Source organism: Meleagris gallopavo, chromosome 1 (genome assembly GCF_000146605.3).
Source record: "Meleagris gallopavo isolate NT-WF06-2002-E0010 breed Aviagen turkey brand Nicholas breeding stock chromosome 1, Turkey_5.1, whole genome shotgun sequence".
Lineage (NCBI taxonomy): Eukaryota > Metazoa > Chordata > Aves > Galliformes > Phasianidae > Meleagris > Meleagris gallopavo.
The window spans coordinates 94,315,356-94,336,288 of NC_015011.2; the positions used below are offsets into that span (position 1 = coordinate 94,315,356).

General features: G+C 37.9%; 1 protein-coding gene across 4 annotated transcripts in view; it reads left to right on the plus strand.

Moving 5' to 3' along the window:
* ROBO1 (roundabout guidance receptor 1) overlaps window positions 1–20,933 on the plus strand; it is a 132,211-nt gene that overhangs the window by 70,435 nt on the left and 40,843 nt on the right. For all 4 annotated transcript variants that reach the window (XM_010722155.3, XM_019620113.2, XM_010722164.3 and 1 more), the window contains 8 exons: window positions 328–533; window positions 5,194–5,275; window positions 5,445–5,613; window positions 5,714–5,880; window positions 9,489–9,610; window positions 12,033–12,264; window positions 13,561–13,682; window positions 17,073–17,244. In XM_010722155.3, the coding sequence (XP_010720457.1) occupies window positions 328–533; window positions 5,194–5,275; window positions 5,445–5,613; window positions 5,714–5,880; window positions 9,489–9,610; window positions 12,033–12,264; window positions 13,561–13,682; window positions 17,073–17,244 (1,272 nt within the window). The remainder of the gene's footprint in view (window positions 1–327; window positions 534–5,193; window positions 5,276–5,444; window positions 5,614–5,713; window positions 5,881–9,488; window positions 9,611–12,032; window positions 12,265–13,560; window positions 13,683–17,072; window positions 17,245–20,933) is intronic.

Sequence of the window (20,933 nt, forward strand, 5' to 3'; positions counted from 1 at the left end):
AACAAGGTAAAAACTGTGCATTCCAAAAATTTGGGAAATTCTTTCTCATTTTGTTATCACTTTATAAAGATACTGCAATTACAGAATGCCTATATAATATGTAATTCTTCTTTCCCTTCTGAAATTAATGTATTGTATATCATTATAAATTCTGTAGCTGTGCATCATTATGATGCACTATGCCCTGAATAATGCATGCTTCCAACTTTAATTACTTGTTTAATTATCTTTAGTTTGTTTCAAAGCCTCAAGCAACTGCTGTTGCTTAGATGATTAGAAAATTGCTTCCAGTCACAGAAATCTATTTCCTGTTGTTTCTTCTGGCAGTGATTGCAGACCGGCCTCCCCCTGTCATTCGACAGGGTCCCGTGAATCAGACTGTAGCTGTAGATGGTATTTTAGTACTAAACTGTGTGGCCACAGGAACTTTAACACCCACTATCCTCTGGAAAAAGGATGGGACCCTGATCTCTACCCAGGACTCTCGCATCAAGCAGTTGGAGACAGGAGCATTACAGATCCGATATGCCAAGGTAGCTTGAACTGGCAAACCCTTTTTTGTGCTGAGTTTTGCTGTTATCTGTTTATTTTTTCTCTTCAAGTTACTTTTCATTTTGGAAATACTACATTTAAAATTAATGAAATATTAAATAATTGTATTAAAGTATTTGATACTTCGTGTTTTCAGATGGTTCATTCTTTAAGCTTTACACCATGGCTTGTATAGCCTAGGGCCTATTATTTTAAATGGAAGAATGCTTTTAAGTAATAAATAAGGGGATTATTTGTTACTGAAAACATGAAGGAAGAAGTAAAACTTGTGTTTCACAGAGATGAATCCTTATATTATTTGGGTTTCATCACTAATAGATGAAAATGATCTAATTATTTCAAATGTTTATAAAGAAAGCCTCTGCCTAGGATACTGCACTTACAGAGTCACGTTCACAGCTTTTTCAATATAACATTTCCTATTCAAGCATATTTACTTGTTAAACATAGTATAGCCCTGGCTTAAAATGGTTAACGCCTGTCACATACATGGCTTTCATAGGGAATTGTAGCAAGTTCCTGATCTTCCTGGTCAGTACTGCTGGTCATGTCTAGTGAAATGGAAAATACTTTAAAATGCTCTGTTATCTTTCATGTGATTCGAAATGTATTAATTCATAAAATTAGGCCAAATACACGGCTTTATTATGTTTGCTAGACTTATTCTTTTACCAATTACAAGTTACAGTGGTTGAGAGCAGGGTTGGTCTCTTCTCACTAGTGACAGGTGACAGGACAAGGGGAAATGACCTCAAGTTGCACTAGAGTAAGTTTAGGTTGGGTATCACAAAAAAGAAAGGGTTGTTGAGCACTGGAATAGGCTCCCTGGGGAGGTGGTTGAGTCACCATCCCTGAATGTGCTTAAAAACCATCTTGATGTGGTGCTCAGGGACATGATTTAGAGGAGGATTGTTAGAGTTAGGGTAGTACGGTTAGGTCATGGTTAGACTTGATGATCTTGAAGGTCTTTTCCAATCTGAGCAATTCTATGATTCTATGAAGGGATCCAGAGCAGCAGTGAATCTGTGGCAATGCTGCCTTATGCTGTCTTCAGTTATTTCTTGCACTGCCTTCTTGGTACAATGCATAGTGTTGAGGATGTTCAAGACATGAAATTTTAAATTTTAAGACAATTATCAAATTTATCTCCATTATACCCTTATTGTAACAAGAAAGGCCAAATATCTTTCCAGGTCTTCTGAACAATGTTCTCTATTTTCCAGAGAAGGCCTCTACAAAGCACGTGGTTTGTCAGACCCTTGGTAAATGTTAGCCCAGAAATTAAACCAAGAGTTACTGCTGCCTGACAGTGTAGAGCAGTATCTTGTGAGCAGTCATCCTACGAAGATGGCATTCTCTTTCTGAGTCTTCAATAATTAAAATGCTGCTGTTTAATTAATCTCTACTTTCCCTCAGAAGTCATCATTAGGAAGAGCGTTCTCAGTGCATGTGGCATGCAACCATCATCCAGTCTTTTACACTCTATGGCTAAGTGTCTAGAGCCTCATTGTTACAGAAGGCTGTTAACTTGATGTTAGAGAACAATTGTTTCTACTTCTTTTTGAAGACAAATAGAAATGTGATCTGAGATTTCACCTGAACGAGTAAATGAAAAGGACATGACAACAGAAAGGGTTTATTATTCTAACATCCTATTTCCAGAAATACCTGTCTATGAAGTATGAAGTTATAAACCTATAAATGGGTGCTGCTGTTCCTACTCTGTGCAGTGGGCTCCGTGCTTGGGTGCTGGCTGCTCTTCTGCATCTGCTCTGTCAGAGCCACAGGTGCATGTTGGGCAATGCGGGGCTGCTTTGTGGGAGCTGCAGGTGCATGTTGGGCAGTGTGAGACAGCCCAGGGCCCCCAGTTATCTGATGTCACCTTGGCTGCTGCCAACATGGCCATGGCAAAACAGTGGCTGAGGTAATGCAGGGCAGTCTCACGATCCTGCAGCTCTGATTCCTGTGGGGGCTGGGCAAATGCCTGCCACACTGAACCAGGCGTAAAAGTGGGTGCCTTGAAGGGCAGAGCATTGAAAGCTGGAGGATCTGAAGCAGCACCTGAGATGGGACTGCTACTCGGTGGCAGTGGGGAGGGGGCCAGAGGCTGGCATTCTTCCCTCTCTGGTGCAGCAGTAGGGTCTGGTAGAGTTGCAGTACTGCCTGTTTGGGCTTGGGTACAAGCTTTCTTGGATGGAGGAGGCCCCATGGATGGCACTGGCTGTGTGCCTGCTTGTGGATCTTCTCTCAGCAGGCTCTTCTCTGGCCCAGCAGCCATTCTTTCCATGGGCTGGGCATCTGGGCTGCTCCTTGGGGGCCCCTCGTTCAGCTCTTCCTGTGGGTTGTGGGCAGCCACAGCTCTTCTCTTTTGGGCAGCTCTGCGCTTGCAGAGTTTCAGCAGTTCTGGATGATCTTTCCTGAAGTATGGGCTATAGTAACAAAGTAACTGAAAATACAAAGGAGAAGAGCTATGATCAGTTTGAGACTGAAGGACAGCAAGATTTAGAATCTTCAACTTTTAATTGCTAAAGACATGGGTATTAAAATATAGATAAGTTTAAACTTACAGCTTAGGCTGACTAAAGCAAGATATGTTGAAATAAATAGATTCATCATACCCTTATTTATTTATCTTTCTGTTCCATGGGTTCAGACTCACTGGATAAAACCCAAATATATTTTTCCCACATTTCTAGTACTCAACAATGCTACCTCTAAAATTCCTGCAAACAGTCGGAAGAAGAAATTAGGATCAGAACGTTTATTGTCATCCCCATCTTTGTTACTGAGGCTTATTTTATTGTAACCTCCATCTCTTCTACCAGAATATTATGAGAGTTGGTTCATGTGTGGAGCAACTGATGTACCTTCCTGTGAGCCACAAATGCCTCTTCCTCTGCCAGAAACTCGGGAAGCGAGGGAGATCTTCTGGAGTCACGCTGCATTTTTGTGAATCCGTACATATTAAGTTGACGAATAAAACTCTTCATGCTTTCTGTCCCAAACACTCTCAAAGATCCTTTCTTTCCCAAAACTTCGACCTGAAAGATTTCTTGGTCAATTACAATGCAGCTTCCATTCTGACCCCACCAAATGCTCTTAAATTGGTGGCTTTCAACCAGTACCCAGAGTTTCTCAGGAAAAGTAGAGGCTGTGGAGGTAATAGTGCCTCTGTGTGTGCTCTCCTCGTAAGAAGCATGAGGTAAACATATGATTTCCTCCTGATGAGGATAAGTTAGTACATTTTTTTCATCCATTTTTGATGCCCAGGCTGTTCCTTTTTCCTGACCCAGACGATCAGAAGGAGAGCCTGGGGACACAGCCAGACCCTCTGGATCCGAACTGTCTGCAGAAGTTCCTACTGTGGACAGCTCGCTTTCAATGCCTACTGTCTCAGTCTGACTGTGGTTTGTGCTCGCAGCCAGTTCTGCAGGGAGCTGCTCTTTGTCCTGCCAGCTGGCAAGTGAAATCCCACAGAACTGTTGAGGGGTTCCAGGGAGAGAGGCTCAAACGTCACCATGGTGCCCAAGTGTCATCACAGTGACATCACTGCAGTGCCTATGGCCCATCTGGTGCAGCAGCCAGAGCAGGTGTTGCTCACACGCCCTTGTTGCTGGTCCTGCACAAAGCCATGGGTATTTTCACTTAAGTCAAGGAACAAGTAAAACTGTACCTGAAGGGGACCACTTCTCATCCAGACATTGCTTCCCCTTCCCTGGGTGGTCCCCTGAATCACTCCCTTCTGGACTTCTTGAGAGTGGAAATCAGCACCTTTAAGAAAAGAAAGCAACCATCTCTTCCCATTCTGTCACAATTTCTTACAAATGCTCTTTTATTTCAATTGCACAGCTTCTGCAAGGGAGTAGCTGTGTGCGCAGGCAATGCTCTGCCATGTCACCAGTCTCCCAGAAACTGCTCTGTAGGTCCAACTAGAAAAAGACACAAAGTACATTTTGCTGATTGCATAAAACGGAGATGTACAACCCCTCATTTATTTTATTTGGTTCCCGTGTTTTTATTTGATACTTCAGAAATTAAGAAAGCAGTCCCACAAAATCAGTGGTGTTCTCGAAGCCATCTAAATTACGGTCCTCTCTACAGAATTAAGTGCCAAATAAGGCATCATTCAGAACTGGATGAGAATAACGTATGGTGATATTTTTGGGCGGGGATCTGCCTTAGAGTGAAATTTATACACACACAAAGAAACCAATAGGTACAAGGCCTTGTGAAATATTTAAGCTTTGTTTTAAGAACAACATTCTCTACAGTTCTTCAGTCCAGACAAGTCCCTGAGCAGTATTTAGGCAGAAGGTTGTATGGGAATCTTATCATCTAAGTTCCTTTTCAATGTATTTCTTAAGAATTCTACAGAGTAAGGAATAAGTGCTACGAGACTAGGCCTTCAGCATGTTGATTTCAGAATGGGCAGTGTTAAATAAGGATATGCAACATTTCCCCTTTTCATTTTGTAGCACATAAAATTATTCCTTCTAATGTAAGAAGTTTGTTGTTCAAAGTTTTCTTTAGATTAAAAGATTTATTCATATTCATAGAGAAATGTACAGAGGTATAATTATTTTTCTAGCCCAGTGAGTGCCTGATTGTTTCAAATATTTATTCTTCTCTTTTCCTACTCAGCTGGGTGACACTGGTCGGTACACCTGCGTTGCTTCAACCCCAAGTGGCGAAGCTACATGGAGTGCTTACATAGAGGTCCAAGGTAAATCAATTATGTTCTCTGCATGGAGAAAATGCATAAAAGAAAGTCAAAAATTGAAATGCAGTAATTATCTGACTCTGTCATAAATTGCCAGTGCAAATGTGAATAGCATTTAGCTTACAGCTGCTTCCTGTCTATCTGTACTCAGTATTTCTCTCTCCTTTGTTAGAATTTGGAGTCCCAGTGCAGCCACCAAGACCCACTGACCCAAACTTGATTCCTAGTGCTCCATCAAAACCCGAGGTTACAGATGTCAGCAGAAATACAGTAACATTGTCATGGCAACCTAATTTGAATTCAGGTGCAACGCCAACCTCTTACATAATTGAGGCCTTCAGGTATATGAGTCTCATGTGACCTTGCTGTACTTAAGTTTGTATGTAATATATTGTTACAGAAGCACATGCTAACCTGTTGTTGTGTGTGTTTTATCCTTAGTCATGCATCTGGTAGCAGCTGGCAAACTGTAGCTGAAAATGTGAAAACAGAGAGTTTTGCAGTTAAAGGGCTAAAACCTAGTGCAATTTATCTATTCCTTGTGAGGGCAGCTAATGCATATGGATTAAGTGACCCAAGCCAAATATCTGATCCAGTGAAAACTCAAGGTAAGCTTTTGGTATTGAACATTTTGGGTATCCACCGTGGCTGCTACAAATTGACTGAGAAATACTAGATGCAGAAATTTTGCTAGCTTTCAACTATCTGCACTGACTGTGATATATGTTAGGTAGTGAAATACATTGTTTAAACTTGCATTTCCCTATAACATAAACTCTAAAAGCTGCTTGGACAGCATATTGTGCTGCCTAAAGGAGCCGTATTATCTCTTATCCAAAGATAGTTTCGTCTTACAGAATAGCTCTTGTTAGCAACAAAAGTGATCTCTGATTTTTGAAGCTATCACACAAATCCTTAAGTTCTATTAAAATGTTGCTGTATCCAGTGAATCAAATGAAGCTTAGAACTTACAGACAGAAACAGTATATGATCTAATTTGGCTTCTGCAGAATTAGGAAAGAAAGAAATTTAAAATTTGAAGGAACTGGGCATTGTGAGCCAGGAAAGAAGAACTTTCAGTGGTGTATTGAAAGCATTGCAGTAGTACTGCTGTTGAAAACGATAGGAAAGAGAGACGATACTTACAGGTAGCAAAGTGAAAGACAGAACTGGGTAGTATCTTCTGAAGAAGTCACCTGCTGACTGAAGCTACAGCTGAAGTCCAGCTATGGACTGAATCCAACTATGCAAAATTTTAAATAAATTCACATTCAGTGTAGAAAATAAATGTACTTAGGGCAGTGTTCAGGAAATAATTCTTTGCAATTTCGAGCAGAGAGAGCTGGAGCTGTTCAGCCTGGAGAAGAGAAGGGTCTGAAGAGACCTGAGAACAGCCTTTCTTCAGCGGGGGCTATAAAAAGAATGGGCTAGATGCTTTAGTGGGATTTGTTGTGATAGGACAAAGGGAGATAGTTTCAAACTAGAACAGAAGACATTTAGATTGGAGATAAGTAAAAAATTTATTATAATAACAGTAGTGAAGCACTGGCACAGGTTGCCCAGAGAAATGTTGGATGCCCCATCGCTGGGGCAGGCTGTTGGTGTCCACATTCATTGCAGAAGAGTTGGACTAGATGATCATTAAAGGTCCCTTCCAACTTGAATGATTCTGTGATGATTCTATGAATTTTGCAGCTTGAATTGTTCCAGTACAAATATTTTCATTCTTAAATAGGGAAAAAAAAGAATTTATTCTTTTTCAAAGAAAAAGTAACAAAAGTTATCTTCCTTTTTTTTCCTGCTGTAGTAGAGAATTTGATCCACTGGCTTATTAAGATGCCTGTGCTATATGGTTTATTTGTTTCTTAGCAGAAGTAAGCACATCTGTTTTTGGAAGGAAGTTCGTTAAAGGAAACAAAAAATCTTCATTTAGGAACTTTTCATTTATTCTGGAGTTGGTCTGAAAGCAAGTTTTTCTCCCATGGAGAGTGGGCAGTTTCATATTCCTATTATTTGTTATTATGCATTTCTGCTTGGTAACGATTTCAGTGGATGGATAGGCAGTGTAGTTATAAACGCACAGAAGATAGGAGTTACACAGGTTCCTAGGTCTGCCTCAAAGAACAGAATGTGTTACTGTGTGAGCAGGTGGGCTGCAGTGTTCTCTATACAGGTCAGTTTTTCATGCAGTGTAGCATTCCACAAGTTTTCAGTTTGAGCTAGTAAGGTAGTTCAAAAATTTCCCGGTTAACTTCTGTTCATAGAAATTTATTGCATTTGCATTAAATTCATGTCCAGATCAGGAATGTAACTTACTTCAGCCTTTAGACCTGACCAACATTAAAAACATGCTGAAGTGTTCTCACTCACAGTCCCTGTATTGGAAACGTTAGAGACTAACCAAGAAAACATAGAATAGATGATGTGTATAGTTCTGTAGCACAGAATTATAAAATTGCTGAGTCTATTAATAGTTTTAGTCATATTGTTGATGACTCGCCTTTTATAACCTGCAGTTATTTATATCACTAATTATTGAGCTGACTTTTCTGTAGCATTCCAAGTAAGTTGATATTTAGGCAACTCTCCAAGTAGAATTTTCTATCATTAGTGCTTTCAAAGCGTTAAAGAAATGGTGGGAAAGGAAATGCTCAGTTAAATGAACTGTTAGGCAGAACATAATAGATACAGCAGTAATATCATGATATTTCTTTGTTTTGTTTTGTTTTGCATATAACCAGCATTCCTATCTAAGAGGCTACTTTTGTCATCTACTGATTGCATAGTAATATCAATTTGCTTTATTAACTTCAGAGATCTCATTGTTTTGCAGATATTTGAGGCAACTGTGTGAAAAGACTGCAAAGTGACAGAAGTTTTATATGCTAAAATGGGAACTGTATTTTTAAGAAGTTGTTCTCACACTGATTTTTTTAATGCAGACTTACAAAATCTTTAATATTTTTTAGACAAGACTGAAAACTTAGAATATAACTACCATGCAAAAAGGATGCTTTGCATCTTTTTCATTTAATTGTAACAAGTACTTTTAAAAATCAGCATCTAAAAAAACCTCAACTTTTAGGATACCTGCAAGGACTTATTGCAGTAGTTGTAATAGATATATACACAGTTTCTGTTTACTCTCTCTCTTGCCTATCTTGTGAGCAGACAGGTATGGAATTTACGAAGGTCTTCAGAGAACAGAATCCTTGAAGGTTTTCTAATCTTGTCTAATCAATAGAGAGAAAGTAATAGGCTAGAGTAAGGTTTATGTAATGCATTATTCTGTATCTGGAATTGTATTAGGAAAAGAAAAATCAGTCTAAGTACATTCACTGAATTCTCTAGTCCGTGATTTTAACTGTTGTCAGCATGGTATTTTCTAAAATGAAGTGATCAAAGGGAAACATATGAAATCAATATAGAGACTGTGTTCCTCTGTTGTCTGTAGTACATGTATATTTGAGACACTCTGTTAGTCACTGCCCTATAAATTTTATATATGTCTAGGACAGTCACTAAATTTCAGTTAGGTACTCTTTTCAAAGGCACTGCATGCAGAAGTGTGTTTCCATTTTTCCACTGGCTATTTTGAGAGGAAATTGTCTCTTCATATGTATGTCCAATTCTTTTAGCTGTAAGTTAGACTAAATGTCAGAAGAGCAAAACAACACTCAGCTGTGCTCTGCCTTCTGTTTACAGAAGTCACCTGCTATGAGAGTGAAACTTTAGCTATGTGACTTGCTTTTAGTTTCTACAGTTTTTGTTTCTTTTGTAATTAAAAATAGTAAGTTTGCCAATTAATTTACCTGAAGGCAAAGCATTTACAATGGCCCTTTCATATAGTTTTTGTGGTCTCTGTTGGAATTTGGAGTGAGTAATAGAAAATTTTCTCCTTCTGCAGGAAAGAATAAAGAGATGCTGCTGTAGTCATTTTCCAAAGATCTCCCTGAATGTAGTTCTTTCTTTTTATCCATCATTTCCTTCCTGTTTCTTCCTCCTATTTTTGTCAAAGAAAGTGCAGTGCATCTGTTTGATACCATTAACTCAGGAAAAGACTTTCTGTAGATTTTTCTTACATTTCTGGAAAGTACCTAAGATAAACTTAATTGTTGAAAACTTCCTATGTTTTACGATATATTTATTTGTATTTACATATACTTATTTTAATAATTACATATATTTGTGAGAATTGAATCTTAAATTATTACAGATGTTCCACCAACAAGTCAAGGTGTGGATCACAAGCAGGTGCAGAGAGAACTAGGCGATGTGGTACTACATCTGCACAACCCTACTATCCTTTCTTCCTCCTCAATTGAAGTTCATTGGACAGTAAGTATAAATCGTCATCATAAAGGTAGTCACATGCATTGCTGAAGTGTGCTGTTTGACCACTGTGAAGTCACTCTTCAAGAAGCTGTGTAGTTTTTAAAAAACTGTCAATGTTTTCTTTGGAATAAGTTCTGCTGGGGCTTTGTTTTCATACTTCATTGAATTTTGTCACATCATCACATTTCTTGTCCCCATGGAGAATATTGCTTATAATACAGTGATAGTTCCCAATACATCCTCCTGGACACTAAAGAATCGATCTTAAGCTTTCTTAGGTTAAATCATTTGAAGCTTTTGCACTGCTTTCAGTAGAAAGTGTATTTAGTCCCCTAATGAGATAATGTGGATAATTCTCCATCTGTCAGATACCAGTGGAGGGAACTACTGCATAGTTATCTTTGGAAGTGTTTATTCCATCCTATTTATGTACCGAGAAACACACCCAAACCAAAATAGCCTCATCTTAATATACTATTCTTCCCACGGTGCTATGAATGCATGTAGTACAAGTAGAAGAGACATAAATAACAATTCAGAGCTGTTCTATTGGTGTTGTTCTGACAGGAGGAAAAAGGAAGTTGGTCATGTGAAGCGTATAACAGGGAAATGGGAGAGTGAGGAAACAATATTGTAGAAGTTCTGAAGCAAGGGAAAGGATAACATACATGAAAAATATTCAAGTAGGTTTACAAAACTTTGGAGCCACAGTGAAGGAAAAATTATAAATGTCTTGCTATGGGAGACATTTGGTGATCAAAAGGTAGAAATGAAGAGAAAGAACAATATAGGAAATCTAAAGTAACAAACAACAAGAAAATAAAATTGAATGAAAAGAAGACCAGTTTTAAAATAGAATGCAGAATGAAGAAGAAAAATGGGAGAAAGTTACACTAGTGCAGGAATTTATCAAATTAGTTTGAGCTTTGAAGTCTTTTCAGATCTTCCATCTAAACAAGTCAATATATTGACAATCAGAGCACAGGATGTAGCCTCTGTCATGCCACAGCAGAATATTTTGAGTAAGAGCATGACATTTTGACTCTGAAGAAGAGCCCTAGCCCAGTGGAGTCCTGGTCTATGACCAGGGCTACTCAGTACAAGGTAGTATCTGCCGTGTTGCATCCACTTACCTGTGGTAAGGCCACCTGCACTGTGCTATTTCCTCTTTTAACTAATAATATTAAGACATCCTTGAGGCTCCTAGCACAATTTTGTTTGACCTTTACTTACAGAACAACCTTTTCCAGGCAGCCAGTTTTTTGTCAGTTTCTTGGGTGGCCTGTGGCTTCTCTGCAATTTTAAAAGTAAGCATTACTTCAGTTTTAGCTAGCACATGCATTCTTTATGTGCTTATTAAAAATGAAACATTTTTTCTTTGAGTAAAGTAACAAGCAAACAGTTTTATTATATCACCGTGTGAGATTTTTGATACTAGAGAAAATCTGGTGCAGCTTTTTAAAGGTTTCTTATTGTTGTATTTGGAATTTCTTATTAATCAAAAATTGAAATTTGTTGTTAATGCTGCATAAGAGATCATTTCTGCAAGATAACTTTCTGCTGTGGTTACAGCCAAACGCATTGAATCCTGTCCTAATTTACATTAAGGTTTCTTTCTCCATACATGCAGTATAAAATGGCCTTCGTTTAAATCAGTCGGGATCATATTATTTTGATCTGTTTTTCCAAGTCTCATCCATATTACCATATTGATTTTGTAAGCATCTTAAGAGCCCTCTTAAACAGCCCCTTCCCTCCAGCAGAGGAGGCTCCTACTGAGTCAGTGAGTACCGAGGAAGTGCTTGGGCAAATGTGCCCTTCAACAGCCTCCAGCTTCATCAAAGCAATGCAGATAGTGCCAGTTGGCTGCCCTTTTAAATCACTTACTCCAGAAGGAAGCATGCAGGAAGCAGTGCTCATTTCCTGAATTATGAGAGGCTTCACACCTCAAGAGAGCTGGCGCACTTGCTGCTTATTCTGTGTTTGTCAGAGCCATTGATTCCCTATCCTGGTCCTCTTTCCTGCCCCATTCTGCAGAGCAGATTTGCATAGGCAAAGTATATCCTGAGTTCCCCTGACTCCATTCAGCCTGTCCATGAATGTAAAGGTGATTCATTTCACTGAGCGAGGGTTGTACAACTCTGCTATCCCCCTTTAATGCTTCCATAAATCCACTGAAACTGGTAGTGTTCTACCAGCATCAATATTAATGCTCTTTTGAATCAGGCCTGTACTTTGCTGTAATTCAAAGAGTCTGTATCAGGTTCAGCATTGTTTATTTTGAATAAAATAAATGGATAGACCAAGGACTAATGCTGCAGACAACATGCACAGTTCCTAATAGTTTAATAAATTATTTCTAATTGTTTAATACATTATTAAACAATGCATTGTTGTAATGGGTGTCTTTCTGCTGTTTTTCCAGGTGGACCAGCAATCCCAATATATTCAAGGATATAAAATCCTTTACCGGCCAACACCAGCATCCTATGGAGAATCAGAATGGTTAATTTTTGAAGTGAGGACTCCAACTAAAAACAGCGTTATCATTCCAGAGCTGAAGAAAGGTGTAAACTATGAAATCAAGGCCCGCCCTTTTTTTAATGAGTTTCAAGGAGCAGATAGTGAAGTGAAATTTGCAAAAACCCTAGAAGAAGGCAAGTAGGAGCCAGACTGTCTTCATCTTTCCTTTTTGAAGTAGTATTCTGGCCTGCTTTTCTCTGATATGTTCATTATTTGATTTTGTTTGAAGTGTGTGCTGTTAGAGAACGGCAGTCTGCAGCAGAGGAGACTGTGTTGGACTGATCATTAAGTGAATTGTTTGGTGACATCGAAGTAAATATTCAGAACCATGTGTGAGAGACAGAGAGAGAGAGGGATGTGCAAAACCCTCCTCCAACACACAATGGGAAATGTGCTTTTTATCTTCACTGCAGTGTGCACTCCTCCCTGCTGAGTTCATGGTCTGGTCACAAGTGACTTCTGTCAGATTCAAGCACTTACTAATCACTATCTTAAGTAGATAGCAGACACCGCAGAAATCATCAAAGCACTGTAGCTGAGGGAATGGAAACCACATTCTTAGAAGGCTTTTATATCTGCATCAATCAGTAATACAAAATGAAAAGATGCATGAGGGCAACAGATATAGTGGACTAAATTATGTATTTCCATCTCAAACGCATGCTAAAAAGAGAAGGTTCATAAAGCTGTTTCTTTTGTTGTAGCTCATCTGGTAGTTCAGGCATAATAAGTTTGTAACATGGCTGGTGCTTCAGAATAGGGATTTCAGAGCATCTGCTGGGATGTGATACTTTTTTCCTTATCTCTTCACTACCTGGTATAAATACACTGTAGCTCTTGTTTACTTCTGTGGGTGGTTCGAGAGGTGTGCTTAATTGCATTCATCCCAAGCGTAATCTAAGCATATTGTTTTTAGAAAGACTATTTAAAATTCAAAATATAAAGCTGTTAAGCATAACACGTTCAATCCTGATTTTAATATGGTTTGTATTGCTCACTGTTTTTCACACAGTAGAGCAGCTGAGGTTTAACATTCTGCTAGGGTCAATTTACAGACTTCATTTTTTAATACTGTTGATCATGGGTGAGATGCTTTGAAACCCATTAAAAAAATTCTGTGCTCAAGACTGTGCTGTTCAGGTAATTGGTATCTGAGTTTGCAGAGTCTGGTGGCCTGCCTGACTTTTTTGTCTTACAGAAACAGCACAGCAGAAATTAGAAGTCTGCCTGTAGGTTCCTGTAGGTGCACATCACTTACCTTGTATACCACTGTGATTTGTGGGCAAGAATTACACATAACAAAAACTAGGGAAAAAAATAATACATTTTTTGTGGTCCAGAAACCAGTTTTCCTTTAAAAAGAAAACTAAAACCCCTTACTGTTGCATTTGACAAACTTAACCATTCAATCTTTCTCCCCAAACAAACAGCGCCCAGTGCTCCACCTCAGAGTGTTTCAGTAACCAAAAATGATGGGAATGGGACTGCAATTGTAGTCACCTGGCAGCCACCCCCCGAGGATAATCAGAATGGAATGGTTCAAGAATATAAGGTAATGCTTATATCCCCTGGCAGAGTGTTGGCTAGGTTCCAATGGGTAAGTTGTTTGTGGATGCGTGGCTCCATCTACTGGACAAAGTTAGAGCACATGGTTTGGAAAATGATTTTTTGGAAGAATCAAATCCTGTATTTAGTAATTCTCTCTAAATGGTAGAAAGCAATTAAAGTCACCTCTATAAATCAAAACAAAACACCAATAGTTAAAACGAAATACTTTCTTACCTTTGTTATAAATTGAGAAATGCATAGGCAAGCTGAGAGTGAACCCTACCTGTTAGAGAACTATTCTATGACTCAGACATTGACTGCAATTATAAATATAAACAGGCCTAAGGAGTTGAAAAGCTCAAGGATAATAACTAACAGTGTTAAGATGTGAAGAACTTATTTTTAACTGAGCAGTCAAATAGAAAACTTTCAAGTAAATAATGTTCTTGTATAATACTAAATATAGTAAGTATATAGAAATTTTCTTGTATTTTTCACAGAAGAAAGCTCTTATTAAGCTATATAATTTTTCAAAAATTATGAGTACATTATGAAATATTTATTTATTGTTCATTTAGCAACATACACAGTATTTATTTTCAGTTCAAATTGTTTTGAGATAATTTACTTTGCAAATTAACTGAAGCTTAGTTTTCCTAAGCAAGCTACAGACACTTTAAATATTTAGTTGTGTATTTCAAATAAACTTTTAATAACCACTGGGTGGCAGGATATCTGTCTTGGCTCCTTTTTCAGGTGAGACACTGTGGTACAGACGTGTCTCTTGCCTTAAAAACTCATTCGGCTATTTTGTTTTCCCTTAGTATTAATGGAAAAGGGAAGAGATCACTGTGTGGTAAATTTAGAACAATTAAACATCAGAACTTGGAACTTGGTCAACTGGTAGAAATAAAATGAGTTTGTGGCTTAGTTTCAGACATATGATGCAATTTGAAGGAAAGAAAAAAAAAAGAATTTGCAAAATTATTTTATTTAATGAACCAGAAGGGTGGAACTATTTCCGTCAAGAAACTGCATTAGAAGAATGTTGTAAGGACAAAACAGTAAAATTCAGGAAATTCATATTTGCGAGTTAATATAATACCTGACTTACCTCCCAGCATTCAGAGCTAATGAACTGTCAGGTGTTGGAGCAAACTGTCTTCTTGTGCTTCTGTAGCAGTAGGTGGCACACTGGCACGTTTCTCCTACATTTATTGTCTGCGTGCCCTTATTTTCCATTGTGTTTTTTCACCATGGACAGAAAACAGACACAATGAATATATATGTAGTTGTTATTTGAGCTGTATGTAGTTATTATTTTTCTCTAAAAATGTGGGGAAAAAAAAGTGATCTATGTATAAGAACTTCTAACAAAACAAAACAAACAAAAAAAAGAAATCTTGTAAAATTTTCTTTTTTTAAATTGATATTTTTCTATCTCACATTTTTCCCCTAAAAATGGGTGTGTGTGCTGGGGAGGGGGAATTCTACAGTTTTCTAAGTACCTTGGTTTAAGGCAAGAGTGTACCTACTTAATTAAAAGATAAAACATCTATTAAGAAGGATACCATCTTAACTGGAGAAATGCCAATATCACACAGAAAAAGCCAAAAATAAATCATAGCAGAGGCCATTCCTAGCATGAAGTTAGAAACTCTCCTTATACTGTTTTTTTCTTCACTGATATGTCTGTTGTAGTGTGAATTCTTCTCTGCTTCATAACATTCTGGAAATGAGTTTTCACTTGCCTGTTTAGATGTGCAATCAATTATAGTACTGACAAGTACTGAACAACCTGATGTTTAACTTACCATTCCCAATTTGCAAATTTCCCCATTTATTTGAGCACCTAAGAACAAAACACTTTTACAAGTAATTAGTGCATAGTTGCAAGTACATCATATATTATTTTTGCTATTTACATATACTATTGTGGAAGTGTAGTATTGTAGCAATTTCTGTGAAAATGACTCGTCAAAATGCAGAGTTAAATTTTTTGTTCTTCACTTTATCAAGTTCTTATTTAAATAATAGCATTTTCTTAGACCATCCATCAGAATTTAAGAACAATGTTATTAATAGTTACACCTCCTTCTGACTGAAATAATCTGTATTTGATATCTGAATATAAAAAGAGTCTCTTCTGTTCTCTTTCTGTGCTCTGACCCGCTTTACAGAAGCAGTTCTGTATGTGCCGTGTTGGGATTCTATTTCAAAGGGGCTTAAAATGCATTTCAGATCCCCACAGTGTCCCACTAGCCTTTTTTCAAAAAAGGCATCCGGAGAATGAAAAAGGGTCTTAGAGTGTCCTGATGGTGAAATAAAGAAAGTTTACAGTATCCAGGCAAAAAGGACTCTATGGAAAGCGCCCTAGCAATTGTTCTTCAAGTGAAACTCTAGCTCACTCACCTGACAATCTCCACAACAGCAGAATTGCACAAGGGATTAAGAACAGCTATCTGGGTAGTAAATCTTTTAAAAGCTCCATATGTCAAAAGCACGATCTTCTCTCCTGTGTACAGTCAGCACAGGTTCAGAAATGCTGACATTCCCAGGAAAACTTGCTTTTCTACAAATAAAGTACTGAATTTAACTAAAAAAAAAAATTCAGTGTGGAGCAAAACAGAAGGAATAGAAATCATCATTTTCTTAGGAGGCCTAAATTAGCTGCTATGTTACTTTTGATAGCAGTTGAGCATTCAGCCATTCCCTTAAAAGCATTTGCCACACAAATACTGCAGTTTCCCAGTCATTTAATATGACTGAATATAGTAATGTATTTCTAAAATGGAAAATAAAAATTTTTAGATTTGTGTTCTAGTTTTGATCAAAAAATGAGATTTGACATGATCCCATTGTCTCTCAGAAGAAGATAGTATATTACTAATTCTCATCTCTCGCTGCCATTTGTTCTTTAAAAAGATAACCTTTTTATTCCAGCATGGTATCTGTTCTCCTCTGATGTCATGAAGAAAAGCACTTGAGTGAATAAAGCCTTGCTTGATGAATGATTCCTTAACAAGAGAATTGCAAACTCATTTATCTGAATGCTCTTACTTTGTTGTTTACATGAATGATTTTTGGTTAAGGGATTTCTCTTACTTGTTCCCTGTTATTAATGCTTTTAGCTTTATTAGCAGTGTTATCATGGATTGAATGAATTGGGATGAACTCATCAAATAATATTAGCATTTGGAGCTGTTCTTTCAAACAAGAAATAGCTTTCCAGTATTCAGAATTTCCAGGACTGTGAACCATGACTTCAGATTTTAAAATAGTGACAGATTTTAAATCTTATCCAGCAGAAGGAAATGTGTCAACCTTCCTTCTAATGATCCTGCACTGTTTAATTTTTAATTTTTATACATACAATACACTTACTTCCCTGCAGGTTTGGTGCCTTGGCAATGAAAGTCGATACCATATAAACAAGACAGTAGATGGTTCCACCTTTTCTGTTGTCATCCCTTCCCTAGTACCAGGTATTCGATACAGCGTGGAAGTGGCAGCAAGTACTGGAGCAGGACCTGGAGTGAAAAGTGATCCCCAGTTTATCCAGTTAGGTAAGCCTGCTGGTAATCCTGTCTGTTGGTTTCAGTTATTTTTGTTTGTTTGCTTTTGTCCTTTATGGCATCAGAAATACTTTCAGGTCAAAGGAAATAGATAACGTTACCTGATCTCTGCAATGGCAGGATATGGCGTTTCTTGTTTTAAACTTGTCTTGAAACTGCATTCTAAAGATAGGAGTATATCAGTGTAAATGTTTGATTCTTCAAATTCAGCATTGTTTCTTGGTTGCTGATTTTTTCAGAGCTTAATTTCAAGCTTAATAATGGTGTAAAATAAAACATGTGGAATCGTATGAATCCTTAAAAGTTGGCTCACTTTAGTTCAGAGAGGTGATTTGTCTTAATCAGAATATTGATGCAAAAAAACAAGAGCTTGCTAGCATTAGAAAAAATAAATATCAGCCATGTCTGCTCCCCGGTAGAGGAATAATAGGTACCAGGTGATTTACAATTATCTTGATCTTCCTAACTTAATTTATACTAAACATTCTTCTGTCATAAATGCACGTCAAGGACATTGCTTTTGGGTATATCTGAGAGAAAGGCTTCTTTCCTTTAATTCACTGAAGAGGATTTAAAGTAATTTTAGGTATAGTCACATGCTGCTTTACCAACCTGATAAGATAGTACCAGACTACCTTATTATTACAGCATATAGTCTATATATAATCATAAAAAAAAACCCATCTTTTGTTCTGGACTTCATTTCTATATTTGTATCATTAGTAGACCTTCCCTGTTACTTGACTTTTTACTTAAAAAAAAAAAGCACATAAATATTGCGTGTGAAAACAGGACTGAACAAGTAATATATTTGCTCTAAAATTACATGTACCAGCACTGCTTTGATAGTAATGCCTGCTGCTTTATGATGTTGGCCCACAACATCAGAGGTGGATGTTGGTGATATGGCATTAGAGGTTGAATCTTCCCACCAATATTCCTTTATATTTTGTGGCCATGTGACAGAAGGTAGCAGAGGAGCAGTCTGACAAAATGGCATCTGACATGAAAGCTTAGATGAGACAAAGGTGTGTCACTGAGTCCTTCCTTCCATGTGGAAAAAAATGGCACCTACTGACATTCAGAGATGCTTGCTGAATGTTTTTGGAGACCAAAGAGTGAATGTGAGCACAATGAGGCAGTGAGTGGTGTGTCACCTCTGCTGGTGCAGATTTTTGCGAATGCAGCACGCAAGCTCTTCTTTATTGCTGGTGAAAATGCATTGCTAATGGTGCTGACTGTGTCAAAAAATAGTGTTTTGTAGCTGAGAAATTGCTCTACCAAATAGTGTTATTGTGCTCTTTTAGCTGTTGTAGTTTCTGTGGAAATAAATAGGAGGCATTGCTTTCGGAGTGACCTATATATACTTCCCCAACTATTATCTTTAATTTGTTTGGCTTACACAGGGATATGATTAATAGAGATTTTAAGAAAAAATTGCACATGGTTTATGTAATATTCCATTAATATGTCCAAAAAAAGTCATGGTTATTTGCTAGATTGTGCTTCTCTACAGCCAGTTTTCCATTCAAATTTAAGTTTGTTCTATACAGCTTAGATTTAGAAAATTTAAGATTAATGAGTGTAAATTAAAAGGTAGACTAGAATTTCAAAGCCAAACTCCTTATGGCCACATTTTTTTTTTTTCCTTTTCTCTGATGATAAGTAAATGTTAAATGAAGGTGAACTGTATAATGCAATTTAACCACTTTGGAGTTTTGGTAAATGGAAAAAGAAATAAATGATGTTCTGTCAGGGTAAGTTTTTTGCCGACTTTTCTGATGCTGGCCTTTACTGGTACCGTGTTAGAAATCATGAGGCAATCACCTTTCTCAGAGGCTGTTCAAATGCAGAAGTGAGCCTTTAGTCTGCTAAAAAACATATATTTCTAAGTGGCTGGGGTTTGGTTTCATATTTTTTATTGCTTGCTTCTAAGTGGCATAGCCAAAACTACATATTCTGTGGAAAAATGCCATAATTTGATTGTTACAGTTTCATGACAAAGATCTGGAAAGAAGAGACTTTGGGAGATCCATGTCACTGAAAACAATACAAAGGACTACCTAGACAGTTCTGCAGTCCTTTAGATAACTGCAGGAGCTGCTGAAAATTAGTACTTAAACTTAAGAGGAATATTCTTTATTTGATATAGAGCAAGCTAAAATCCTCAAGGCATGTGAATGGCTCCAGTTTACTTAACACTACATTGTGGAAAGGGAATACAAGTTCTCTTACAATTCCCGCAAAGACTTGCATTCTGAGCTGTTGGATGCAGTCCCAGCAGGGGCGTGGAGCAGACACTGCAGTTTTCTAGTAGCTCTTCTGAAGATAGAAAATTAATTTGTTGATGTCATCAGTTGGCACCTTTCACCAGCAATAAATTATATGGTTACAGTGAGAGGGAAGTGAAGCCAGAGAGAGGGAGGAAAGAGGGCCAAAGAAGCTCCTTTTAGAAGGTTTGAAAGAGTCCTGACTCCCTATACCAACATGCTCTGAAAAACTGCATGTTTGCCTTTAAGTTCCTACATTTTTTCATTGATCCCAACTACTCCTTCAGGAAGTCTTTTCTGATATCTGAATTAGTACACTTTTTTTTGTTTTGTTTTGGAACGATGAGATCAGTGTGCAGAAAAGCGCATTGTGGCCTTCCAATACTTGAAGGGAGCATATAAAAAGGATGGGGAAAGACTGTTTATGAGGGTGGGTAGTAATAGGACAAGGAGGAATGGTTTTAAACTATGACAGGGGAGGTTTAGGCTAGATATTAGGAGGAAGTTTTTCACTCAGAGAGTGATGTCACGCTGGAACAGGTTGCCCAGGGAGGTTGTGGATGCCCCATCTCTGGAGGCATTCAAGACCAGGCTGGATGTGGCTCTGGGCAGCCTGGTCTAGTGGTTGGCAACCCTGAACATAGCAGGGGGGGTTGAAACTAGATGATCTTTGAGGTTCTTTTCAACCCAGGCCATTCTATGATTCTATGATTCTATGAAACATGAGTCTGAATTGTGGCTGGCTTTGGAATGGCTGAATAAGAGATTTAATGTGAGACTTTTTTTCCCCACTGTAACCTACTCTCTTGCACGCCAAACTCATTTTTGAGGCCGTGCACTATGCAGGTTGCTCACCAGTTTGTGACTGTGAGTGATAGCTGGGCAGATTTCAGGCAGGTGTGTGAAAGGAGGAAACCGCCTCTCACAGTCCTCCTTCCATAACAAGAGGGGAGGACAGGAGAAATTGGATTCTCTGAGAGCTGAGGTGTGGAATCACAATATCATGCATCAGCTGAGCTGCGATAAGTGACCTTGTGCACTCACTTTACCTGATACAAAGAGAGGAACAAATTGTAAGCGCAGAGCTCTTACATTTTCTGTGTCTCTACTGATGTGAAGCAGTTCAATGAGCTGCACTGCCAGAGACTTGAGTGCCTCCTGAGGCAAGCCAACAATATACTCTCTTGTTATTCAAAAATCATATTCTGATGTTTAAAATCATGAAGTCAGCTGAGAAATCATGTGTCTTCTTAAAACACCCTCCTTGGTTGCCATTAAATCTTTCTTAGAGTTTTTTGAATGGCCTTTTGCAGCTTTCTGTGGATTTCCAAGGCTTGGAAAATCATTTTTTGTTTGTTTGGAAATTTGATATTTTACATAACAAAAAAGAAAGAGCTTTGCCACTAAGGA